This window comes from Stenella coeruleoalba, assembly GCF_951394435.1.
Source record: "Stenella coeruleoalba genome assembly, chromosome: 11".
In the NCBI taxonomy this organism is placed as follows: Eukaryota; Metazoa; Chordata; class Mammalia; order Artiodactyla; family Delphinidae; genus Stenella; species Stenella coeruleoalba.
Window position 1 is genome coordinate 69,523,334 of NC_137157.1, and position 13,184 is coordinate 69,536,517.

Sequence of the window (13,184 nt, forward strand, 5' to 3'; positions counted from 1 at the left end):
GCAACATAATATTCAGAGATGCAATCTGATGTCTTCTGGCTCAAGGATTTTAGACCAGTGGTCCTCCACCATATACGACTATAAGCTGGCAGCTTTTTCAAAAGACACCTGTACCTCTACCCTACCGAATTCTTATATGCCCAGGAATGAGATGGCAATAATATGGCAAAGAACATGAATCTGCTCTTATTGAAGTGATTCTGATACACTCTATATCCATATGCGTGCCCTTAAACATCGAATAAGCCACATTTGTAGGCCCTCTGAATTAAATTAAATTTTGGCCTGAAGATTTAGTTTATTACATATTGTAATACTGCCTCAAGTTAATGACTTTCTTTGGATTCAAGGGCTGAAGGACCTAATTTATATAAACCCTCAAAAAACATGTGGAAATTTATAAGATATCTGAACATATTGCACTTGACATAACAGGGAGAAAAAGCAACTTGGCTATAACACCAATATTTACATTCCTACATTATTCTAAGTTTGATTTGTTGGCCTCATCTATGCAGGCTCTTTTTGGGGGGGCTATTATTCATTTTTTAAATCATGCAATATTTCAAGCATATGGAAAAATATAAATTACTAGACAGCTGTATAATAACTACCATCTAGCTTTCTCAAACCTTTATAATATTCCTATCCATCTGGTATTTAATCTCTAAAAATAAAATGTGCAAATGTTGGAGAGAAATCCCCTTAAACCTAATTTTTTCATTTTCAAAAATCACTGTAACATTAAGACATGATTTATAAAATAATTACATGTCATTATTTACTAGCTTTGTGACATTTTGAGGAATTCTGGTTTGATTTTCTTGTCAATATATGAAAACCAAAGTATCCTAGCAACACAGTAGTTACATTCCAATATTTAACATCATTAAGTTCTCTATTTTATAATGGTTTTACTTCTCTAGTACATCAGAATACAGTAATGACCTTTTAGAGTTATTTTTCTTTCTTTAGTTCATCTTTCCTTGTTCAATATACTTTAGTATCAGATTTTTCATGTGTTTGAACAATGGACAGATGAAAACAGAAATACAGTCATACTTACAGGTCAAACATATATGGGTGTCTGTAAAGTATACAAACACTGGTTTCATACTAAATAATTTTATGTGTGTGCTGCTAAGCTAGGCTCTACCTCTGACTGGTAACCCACCTTTTCAAGATCAAATAGATCACCTATGACTAATAACAAGAGGAGACAGTACAAAAATATTAATAAATAACAACCGAAAATACTCCCTCCCAATAGGGGAGTCAGTCAAGTTTTTCTACCAGTTATATTCTTAAGAAAACCTCTCCTTTAAAGAGCTGCAATTTAGGTGAAAAAGAAAAATAACATTAAATAATTCATTCACTTAACAATCACTTATCAAGCACTTACTAAGTGCTGGGCCTAGGCACTCTGTTAAGTGGTCAGGTTAAGACACACTCTGATTTCAAGTGTCAGTGACTATTCATACAACACATATTTCTTGTGAGCCCACTACATGCCAATCGCTATTCTGGGTAATGAAGATACAGCAGTAAACAAAACAAAGTCCTTGCTCTCATGAAGCTTCCATATGGAAGGGAGACAAGCAAACATATGTCAAATGGTAGGGAAAAAAAAAAGCTACAAAGAAAAATAAGTCAGAGTAAAAAGACAGTAATTTTATATAGGGCAATGATATTCATATTTGTACTGGAAGATACACCTAGTGAGCAAACCATTTATTTACTCCCATTTAAGTGATATCTCGAAAGGCACCAATCTGCCTTTCACATCACCAAATTAAACCGGATTTTCTCAGTCACCGTTTTCCTATATAAGCTGCACAATCATATCTAGGATTTAAATAAGATCTTCTACTTAACCAAGGGAAATAGATTTTAATTGATGTGGAAATGGACAGCGCCTTGAGAAAAGGTTTAATTTTGTTCTTAATTTCCAACAGTTTTTAGAAGATTATATAACAATATAATGACATTTACTCAAGGCTCTAGAGAGTAACAACATCAAAAACAAACAGCTGTACAACATGTCACATTTTAGAAAGCCCTTTCACATTTCATTTACTTCATTTAATTCTCATAAAGTGATAATACCCTATAAAGCAGGTAATATTTCCATATTGAAACACTTTCAACTTTTCTATGCATAATGAGCATATGCGAGGAGGATTAAAGAGGAAATGATGGCTACTTTTTAAATCTTAGGTAAGACAAAGCCTCTAGGCTTATTCTATTCCAAAATTACATTTCACACTGTATTAAGATACAGATAGAAGGTTTTGTCCTATAAGTATTCCTTAAGCAATCTATTCAATCTATTAAAAACAAGACCCTGACTTTTCAAAATGACATCATTAAAATTAGATTTAAATACCTATCCTTTATTTTTTCTTTAATATTTGAAAAATACTTAAAAGTATAATGAAAACCATCAAGAAACATCTGTAATCCCAGTATTCAAAACTAACATTTGCTATTATATTGGTATATTTAATATTTTTCAACCCATCTCTAAGTTTAATAGTTCTTTAATTGCTCCACACTAACTAGAATATTAGTATTCTCTAAAATAGAAGCTTGCTTTTTATTAAAAAGAGAAAAAAAAGTAAGCAGGGGTAGAGGACCAAACTGATCAAAATTACTGTGAAATCAAATCAAACATTTTTTAGAATTTTTTACATTGTAATTTCAGGGTCACAAATGGAAAAAGACAAAATGAAATATTTATTCAATAAATATTTACTGTAACTACTGTGTACAAAATGACAGGAACAAAAGATTTTATACTTTAAGCAGACTGGATTCTCACCTGTTCAATCTCTTTGGTTTTTGAGGCTATTGCTTTAGAGCGACTGGTTAGCTGACTGTCTTCGAATAATTCTATGCCATCTGTTGCATTTGTCTCAGGTTCTTCTGGCTGGTCAATGAACAATGGTGCCGTGGATCCCGCCTTTAAAAAGAATTAGAAATCTTTTATTACTTTCTTAAAGGACATACAGCATTTTAGATGACTGAATATAAGCACCAATTGGCAGATTATCTCAAGAGAAAGTGCTAAATTTAACCTGTCTTAAGAAAAGAAACACTTTCAATCTTGCTATGCATAATGAACTTATGTGAGGAGGATTAAAGAGGAAATGATGGCTACTTTTTAAATCTTAGGTAAGACAAAGCCTCTAGGTTTATTCCATTCCAAAATTATATTTCATACTATATTAAGACAGAGCTAGAAGGTTTTGTCCTGTAACTATTCCTTAAGCAATCTATATAAGAAACACAGAAGAAAAAAGTCCAACTGGAAGTGAGAAGTGTGAACACACATAAGCAAATATATTACACAGAAACATAGAAAAGGACTCTACTTCAGAAGTTAAAAATACCCTGCCTCCTGTAACCTAAGAATTTATTGAAATAACTGAAAAGAAAACAACTCCAAACAGCAATAATTATTACTTCAACAATACTGCAATAGTTAATTAATGAGTAAATGATCCCATAAAAAGCCCAAGGCCGGTTATCTTACTTTCTAAAAATACTTTTGATGAAAAGAGGAAAACTAAATAAATGAGGGAAAACTATTATTTAACTACAATGCATTAGTTTACTCAAAAATTTATTCTATGATAAATGCCAAGCACTGCTCAAGTGACACTAGATCTATCAATGAACAGAACAGACAAAAGTTCTTGGCTTCATGGAGCCTGCAGTAAGCAGTAACTTGGAAAGAGTAAAGTTTGAGCTAATATATTTTACTGTTGTATATTTTAGTTGTGTGGGAGGTGAAGGAGGAAATAAGAAAACTGTACTTATCACAAGTTTATCAAAAAACTTACGGTTTTTGTGATTGACGTAGCAGCAAACAGCAGTAGGTTTACAGAAGTCACAAGATATATATTAATTAGTGGTATTTTTCACCTGTAAGAGCAGTGGCATTCCAACATCTAATGTGTTGTACACTGCCACAACCTCTTTAGAGAGTAATTTGGCAATATTTATCAAAATGTACCACATATCCCTTTCACCAAGCACCTTCACCTGTAGGAACTTAATCTACAGATACACACATGAGCAACGAATGCTAAGATATGGTTGCCGTTAGTGGCAAATGATTGAAAACAACCTAAACGTCCATCAAGTAAATTATGCACTATCTAGAACCATGGAATACTAAGAAATCATTTAAAAGAATAAGAACAGTCTAAATATACTGCATAATGTATCCTAATTTTTCTCCTGGCAAGTCCTGAAGGTCATTCCCCATAAATATACTGCCAGTTGTGTCAAAAACAAAAGGGAAGAGGGAAGCATAGATATATATACCTTTATGCATATATATGAACACACTATCTCTGGAGGGATATAACCTATGGGGAAAAAAATGATAGAAGAGGCTGTCTCAATAGGGATAACTTAGAAGACACTGTACCTATTCCAATGCCTTTTGAATTTCTGACATGTGCATGCATAATCTACTTTTTTAAAAAACCTGGTTTTTATAAGTCTGAGTTATATATCTTAAGGGATTTAAATTGAAAGTATATGAATCATTTAAGGGGAGAGGATTCTGGGAAGACAGCAGAATAGGAAGCACTAGCAATCTGTCTCCCAACCTACACAAAAAATTACACTGGCATAATGTCTGATTTAACTATTGTGGAACTCTGGACTCTGTTGAAGTCTTGTCCCTTCCGAGGAAGACATGGGTGGTAAAACTGAGGTTAAATTCAGCTCTTCACACAGTAGCAGCTGCCCATCTCCCACCCCTACCCACTTGGCAGGAAGCTGTGTACATGTTCCTAGAGCAGCTTACACATTGCTTATGGGAGTCAGACTGGGGAAAAAGTACCCTATCCTTCAAATATCAGGGAACTGTGCTCCGATCACTGATTGCTGCTTCTGATCAGAGGGGCAGACAAACAGGTGAACAGCCATTATTATTATACCTCCCCTGACTGTTGCAAGCCCCTCTTATTCTGACTGAAGTGACTTCCAGGGGATATAAAGGACCAGAACCCTCCCCCCTTCATTTTTCACACCTTCCTCTTTTGGGAGCCAGACATTAAAGATAAGAATGTTAAAAAAAAAAACTGTATACATGGGGGAAGTTAGAAAGTAAATGGGCACAACAAGGGAAAGGCTCAGAAAGAACAGAGAAGACTTTGTTTACACCTCAGACTGATCCTCAGTACAGAAACAGCCAACAATAAAAAACAAACAGTAACAACAACAACAACAAACCCAGCAAGCCCAGGGGAACAGGGGGAATCTGACTTACAGAGTTACCACATTATTAGATTCAAATGCCCAGTGTTCAACAAAAAAAATCACAAATCATACAAAGAAACGGCAAAGTACTGCTCATTCAAAGAAAAAAATGAATCAACAGAAACTGCTCCTGAAAAAGACCTAATGTTAGATCTACTGGATGAAAAAACTTTAAAATAACCATCTCTAAGATGCACAAAGAACTAAAGAAAGTTGTGGGAAAAGCCAAGAAAGCAATGTGTGAACAAAATAGAAATATCAATAAAGAAATAAAAAACCTAAAAGGAAATGAAAAAGAAATTTCATAGCTAATAAGACCAATAATTACAATAAAAAATTCACTAGAGGGATTCAAAGGCAGAAGAAAGAATCAGTGAACTTGAAAAACAGGACAAGGAAATAGGAAATTATTGCCTGAAGGACAGAAAGAAAAAAGATTGAAGAGAACTGAACAGAACCTAAGGGATCTGTGGAGCACCATCAAGTGGACCAATATACACTTAATATATACATCCTTCTGGGAATCTCAGAAGGAGGAGAGAGAGGAAGGGGCAGAGAAGATACTTGAATGAATAATGGCTGAAAACTCCCAAATCTGATGAAAGACATGAATATAAACATCCAAGAAGCTCAAAAAAACCCAAGATGAACTCAAAGAAGCTCAAAAGACACATTATAATCAAACTTTAAAGATAAAGACAAAGGGAGAATCTTGAAAGCAGCAAGAAATCATCATCATCAATACAAGGGGTCTTCAACTAAGATTAAGCAGATTTCTCATCAGAAACTTTGGAGGCCAGAAGACAGTGGACTGATATGTTCAAAGTGTTAAAAGAAAAAACTGCCAACAAAGACTGCTATATCGACCAAAACTGTCCTTCATAAGTGAGGGAGAAATTAAGACATTCCCAGATAAACAAAAGCTGAGGAAATTCATGATACTAGATCTGTCATGCAAGAAATGCTTAAGGAAGCCCTGCAAGGTGAAATGAAAGGACACTAGATGGTAACTCGAAGCTGTATGGAGGAATAAAGAGCTCAATGAAGTTAAATGCATAGTTAAAACAGCTAGTATTACTGTAAATAGTTGGAAACTGCACTTTTTATTTGCAACATGATTTAGGAGACTATGACATTTAAAGAAAAAAATTATTAGTGTAAAAACTAGTATCACTGCAATGTTGGTTTATAACTCCAAGTCTTATTTTCTAGATAATTTAATATGCTATTGTATTTAAAATAATTATTAGTTTATGGTTTGGGGCGGCACACAATGTATAACGATGTAATTGTGGAACATCAACAAATGAGGAGGTAGAGACAGAGCTGTAAAGGAGTACAGGCTTTGTATGTTATTGCAGGTAAGCTGGTATAAATTTAAATTAGTGTTACAATTTTAGGATGTTAAATGTCTTCTCCATTGTACCCACAAAGAAAACAGCTATAAAATATACACAAAAGGAAACAAGATAGAAATTTTAACATTTCACTACAAAAAATCAACTAAAAACAAAAGAAGACCTGAATGCAGGAAATGAAGATCAAAAAAGCTACAGGGCATATAGAAAACAAATAGCACAATGACAGGAGTAAGTCCCTTCTCAGTAATTACTTTCAAGTGTAAATGGTTTAAATTCTCCAGTCCAAAGACAGAAATTGGCAGAATGAATAAAAACATATGATCCAACAATATGTTATCAACAAGAGATTCACTTGAGACCCAAAGGCACAAACAGGTGGAAACTAAAAGGATGGAAAAAAGATATTCCATGCACATAGTAAACAAAAGAGAGCAAGAGTGGCTATAATAATATCAGACAGATAAACTCTAAATAAAAAAAGGTTACAAGAGACAAGGACATTATGTATTAATAAAAGTTTCAATAAAGCAAGAAGATATAACAATTACAAACATTTACACACCTAATGACAAACTATAAAAATATATGAAACAAAACCTGACAAAATTGAAGGGAGAAATAAACAGTTTCACAATAATAAGTAAGGAAATAAGTAAGGGAATAGTGGGCTTAAGCAACACAATACACTAACTACATCTAACAGACATATACAGAACAATCCACCAAACTTCAACAGAGTATACATTCTTCTCAAGTGCACATGGAACATTTCCCTGTATTGGGGCACATATTAAGTCTCAACAGATTTAAAAAGAAAAATCTGGAAAATTCACAAAATTCTGGAAATTAATGCACTTTTAAACAAACAAAGAAAAATCACAAGGGAAAGTAAGAAATACTTAGAGATGAATGAAAATGAAAACACAACATACCAATGAAAAGAAAACAAAATGCAGTACACACACACACTGCTATACTTAAAATAGATAACCAACAAGGACTTAACTGTAAAAAAATTTTTAAAAAAAGAATGTACTCCTAGCCCATCCAAAAACCCCAATCAATTTCCCAAAATATCACTAAAGTATCTTTTAAACCTATTTAAAAATCCACTAAGGAATTCTAAATAATATAAAGCATTTAACACACACACACACACACACACACACACAATATAGTACACACATACACAGTGGAATATTACTCAGCCTTTTAAAAGAAACAGGAAATTCTACAATATGCTACTACATGGATGAAACTAGAAGACACTATGCATAATGAAATAAGCCAGTCACACAAAAAAAATACTATATGATTCCACTTAAGTACTTAAAGTAGTTAAAATCATAATGACAGAAAGCATAATAGTGGTTGCCAGGGACTGAGGGAGGGAGAGAATAAACTGATAAAATTGCTTTGGAGAGTTGTTGTTTAATTGGTGTAGAGTTTCAGTTTTACAGGTGAAAAGAGTTAAGGGGATGGAGGGTGGTGATGTGCATAATAATGTGAATGTATTTAATACCACTGAACTATACACTTAAAATGGTTAAGATGAGCCTTAAATGACACAATAGACCAGATAGATTTAATTGATATTTATAGGACATTCCATCCAAAAACAGCAGATTACACTTTCTTCTCAGGTGCACACAGAACATTCTCCATGATAGATCACATCTTGGGTCACAAATCAAGCCTCAGTAAATTTAAGAAAACTGAAATCGTATCAAGCATCTTTTCTGACCACAACGCTATGAGGTTAGAAATCAATTACGGGGAAAAAAACGTAAAAAATACAAACACAAACACAAGGAGGCTAAACAATACGTTATTAAATAACCAAGAGATCACTAAAGAAATCAAAGAGGAAATCAAAAAATACCTACAGACAAATGACAATGAAAACATGACAATCCAAAACCTATAGGATGCAGCAAAAGCAGTTCTAAGAAGGAAGTTTATAGCAATACAATCCTACCTCAAGAAACAAGAAAAATCTCACATAAACAATCTAAACTTACACCTAAAGGAACTAGAGAAAGAAGAACAAACAAAACCCGAAGTTAGCAGAAGGAAAGAAATCATCAAGATCAGAGGAGAAATAAATGAAATAGAAACCAAGAAAACAATAGTAAAGCTCAATAAAACTAAAAGCTGGTTCTTGGAGAAGATAAACAAAATTGATAAACCATTAGCCAGACTCATCAAGAAAAAGAGGGAGAGGACTCAAATCAATAAAATTAGAAATGAAAAAGGAGAAGTTACAACAGACACCGCAGAAATACAAAGCATCCGAAGAGACTACTACAAGCAACTCTATGCCCATAAAATGGATAACCTGGAAGAAATGGACAAATTTTTAGAAAGGTATAACCTTCCAAGACTGAACCAGGAAGAAATAGAAAATGTGAACAGACCAATCACAAGTAATGAAATTGAAACTGTGATTAAAAATCTTCCAACAGGGCTTCCCTGGTGGCGCAGTGGTTGAGAGTCCGCCTGCCGATGCAGGGGACGCGGGTTCGTGCCCCGGTCCAGGAAGATCCCACATGCCGCGGAGCAGCTGGGCCCGTGAGCCATGGCCGCTGAGCCTGTGCGTCCAGAGCCTGTGCTCCGCAACGGGAGAGGCCACGACGGTGAGAGGCCCGCATACTGCAAAAAAAAAAAAAAAAAAAATCTTCCAACAAACAAAAGTCCAGGACCAGATGGCTTCATAGGTGAATTCTATCAAACGTTTAGAGAAGAGCTAACACCCATCCTTCTCAAACTCTTTCAAAAAATTGCAGAGGAAGGAACACTCCCAAACTCATTCTATGAGGCCACAATCACCCTGATGCCAAAACCAGACAAAGATACCACAAAAAAAGAAAATTACACACCAATATCACTGATGAATATAGATGCAAAAATCCTCAACAAAATACTAGTAAATAGAATCCAACAACACATTAAAAGGATCACACACCACGATCAAGTGGGATTTATCCCAGGGATGCAAGGATTCTTCAATATAGGCAAAGCAATCAATGTGATACACCATATTAACAAATTGAAGGAGAAAAACCATATGATCATCTCAATAGATGCAGAAAAAGCTTCTGACAAAATTCAACACCGATTTATGATTAGAACTCTCCAAAAGGTGGGCACAAAGGGAACCTACTTCAACATAGTAAAGGCCACATACGACAAACCCACAGCAAACATCATTCTCAATGGTGAAAAACTGAAAGCATTTCCTCTAAGATCAGGAACGAGACAAGGATGTCCACTCTCACCACTATTATTCAACATAGTTTTGGAAGTCCTAGCCACGGCAATCAGAGAAGAAAAAGAAATAAAAGGAATACAAATTGGAAAAGAAGAAGTGAAACTGTCACTGATTGCAGATGACATGATACTATACATAGAGAATCCTAAAGATGCCACCAGAAAACTACTAGAGCTAATCAATGAATTTGGTAAAGTTGCAGGATAAAAAATTATTGCACAGAAATCACTTGCATTCCTATACACTAATGATGAAAAATCTGAAAGAGAAATTAAGGAAACACTCCCATTTACCATTGCAACAAAAAGATTAAAATACCTAGGAATAAACCTACCTAGGGAGACAAAAGACCTGTATGCAGAAAACTATAAGACACTGATTAAGAAAATTAAAGATGATACCAACAGATGGAGAGATATACCACGTTCTTGGATTGGAAGAATCAACATTGTGAAAATGACTATACTACCCAAAGCAATCTACAGATTCAATGCAATCCCTAGCAAATTACCAATGACATATTTTACAGAACTAGAACAAAAAATCTTAAAATTTGTATGGAGACACAAAAGACCCCAAATAGCCAAAGCAGTCTTGAGGGAGAAAAATGGAGCTGGAGGAATCAGACTCCCTGACTTCAGACTATACTACAAAGCTACAGTAATCAAGAGAGTATGGTACTGGTACAAAAACAGAAATATAGATCAATGGAACAGGATAGAAAGCCCAGAGATAAACCCATGCACCTATGCTCAACTCATCTATGACAAAGGAGGCAAGGATATACAAGAGAAAAGACAGTCTCTACAGTAAGTGGTGCTGGGAAAGCTGGACAGCTACATGTAAAAGAATGAAATTAGAACACTCCCTAGTACCATACACAAAAATAAACTCAAAATGGATTAGAGACCTAAATGTAAGACTGAACACTATAAAACTCTTAGAGGAAAACACAGGAATAACACTCTTTGACATAAATCACAGCCAGATCTTTTTGGATCCACCTCCTAGAGTAATGGAAATAAAAACAAAAATAAACAAATGGGACCTAACGAAACCAAAGCTTTTGCACAGCAAAGGAAACCATAAACAAGACGAAAAGACAACCCTCAGAATGGGAGAAAGTATTTGCAAACGAATTAACGGACAAAGGATTAATCTCCAAAATATATAAATAGCTCATGCAGCTCAATATTAAAAAAACAAACAAGCCAATCCAAAAATGGGCAGAAGACGTAAATAGACATTTCTCCAAAGAAGACATACAGATGGCCAAGAAGAACATGAAAAGCTGCTCAACATCACTAATCATTAGAGAAATGCAAATCAAAACTACAATGAGGTATCACCTCACACCAGTTAGAATGGGCATCATCAGAAAATCTACAAACAACAAATGCTTGAGAGGGTGTGGAGAAAAGGGAACCCTCTTGCACTGTTGGTGGGAATGTAAATTGATACAGCCACTATGGAGAACAGTATGGAGGTTCCTTAAAAAACTAAAACTAGAATTACCGTATGACCCAGCAATCCCACTACTGGGCATATATACCCAGAGAAAACCATAATTCAAAAAGACACATGCTCCCCCAGTTTTCACTGCAGCACTATTTACAATAGCCAGGTCATGGAAGCAACCTAAATGCCCATCGACAGACGAATGGATAAAGAAGATGTGGTATATATATGCAATGGAATATTACTCAGCCATAAAAAGGAACAAAATTGGGTCATTTGTAGAGACGTGGATGAATCTAGAGACTGTCATACAGAGTGAAGTAAGTCAGAAAGAGAAAAACAAATATCGTATATTAACGCATATATGTAACCTCGAAAAATGGTACAGATGAACTGGTTTTGCAGGGCAGAAATTGAGACACAGATGTACAAAACAAACGTATGGACCCCAAGGGGGAAAGCGGTGGGGGCGGGGTGTGTGATGGTGGGATGAATTGGGAGATTGGGATTGACATGTAGACACTAGTATGTACAAAATGGATAACTAATAAGAACCTGCTGTATATAAAAAAAAAAAAGATACCTGTGTCCCTACTGCCACCTAATGGTTCTTTGAGCATTCAGGTCTCCACTGCGTAGTTCTTTTTTTCCCAACTGCTGACACTATACCAATAAACTGGCTAAATGTGACCATATCAAACTATGTACCACTAGTCTTACTGTGGCAAAACTCTGGGGCTCATTCTGGCTTCTGGAAAAAGTCATGTTAACTGTCTCCTTTTTCCTCTTTGCATTTGGGAATGTATATCCCTGTACTCCCCATGGTTGTTTGGTATAAGTATCCTTTTAAAAAAAGATTGTTTTATTTTCTATCCACTGTGCAATAAAAGTGATGTGGAACGTAAAAAAAAAAACAAACCAGTTAAGATGGAAGTTTTATGTTATATGTATTATACTACAATAAAAAATAATTTAAGAAATAAATCACAATATCAGTATATGGTTTCTAACACTAGACAGACAACAGTTCATTTCAGATGATGTCAAGAAAGATTATTTATACTGTGTTCTGACTACCCCACGGTCAAAATAATTCTGCCACTAGATTCCATCTTAGGTCAATGCAAAACAAACAAAACAAAAAGTTATTAAAACACACTCAAAATAGGAACTTCAAGCTTCATCATAATTCTAGACCTACATACAAAAATATAAATTGATGAGCATAATAAACACATCAGAGTAGATGAGTTTTGGGAAAATAAAAGGCAAGTAACGAAGAGAGAAATAACTTGAATTGACACTAAAAGAGCTCATTAGCTACAGTAATCAAAACAGTATGATACCAGCATAAAAAGAGACACATAGGCCAAATGGAACAGAACTGAAAGTCCTGAAATAAACCCATGCATATATGGCCAACTAATATTTCACAGAGGAGGCCAGAATACTCAAAGGAGAAAAGAAAGTTTCTCCAATAAATGGTGCTGAAGAAAGCAGGTTACTCACATGTCAAAGAAGGAAACTAGAGCCCTAACATACACTATTCACAAAAATTAACTCAAAATGCACTAAAGACTTAAATGTAAGACTGGAAACCATAAAACTCCTACAAGAAAACAGGAAAGAGAGTTCCTTGATATGGGTCTTGGCAATGATTTTTTAGATATGACATCTAAAACACAAGCAACAAAATAAAAAATAAGTGATATTATATCAAACTATGAACCTTCTGCACAGCAAAAGAAATGATTAACAAAATGAAAGAAAAACTATAGAATGGGAAAAAAATATTTGCAAATCATATATGTGGACAA

The 13,184-nt window shown here is 34.7% G+C and overlaps 1 protein-coding gene across 9 annotated transcripts in view; it reads right to left on the reverse strand.

The window, feature by feature from the left end:
• The window catches only part of PPHLN1 (periphilin 1), a 142,974-nt gene that overhangs the window by 46,819 nt on the left and 82,971 nt on the right, over positions 1-13,184 (reverse strand). For all 9 annotated transcript variants that reach the window (XM_079938491.1, XM_079938488.1, XM_079938486.1 and 6 more), the window contains one exon: positions 2,822-2,962. In XM_079938491.1, the coding sequence (XP_079794617.1) occupies positions 2,822-2,962 (141 nt within the window). The remainder of the gene's footprint in view (positions 1-2,821; positions 2,963-13,184) is intronic.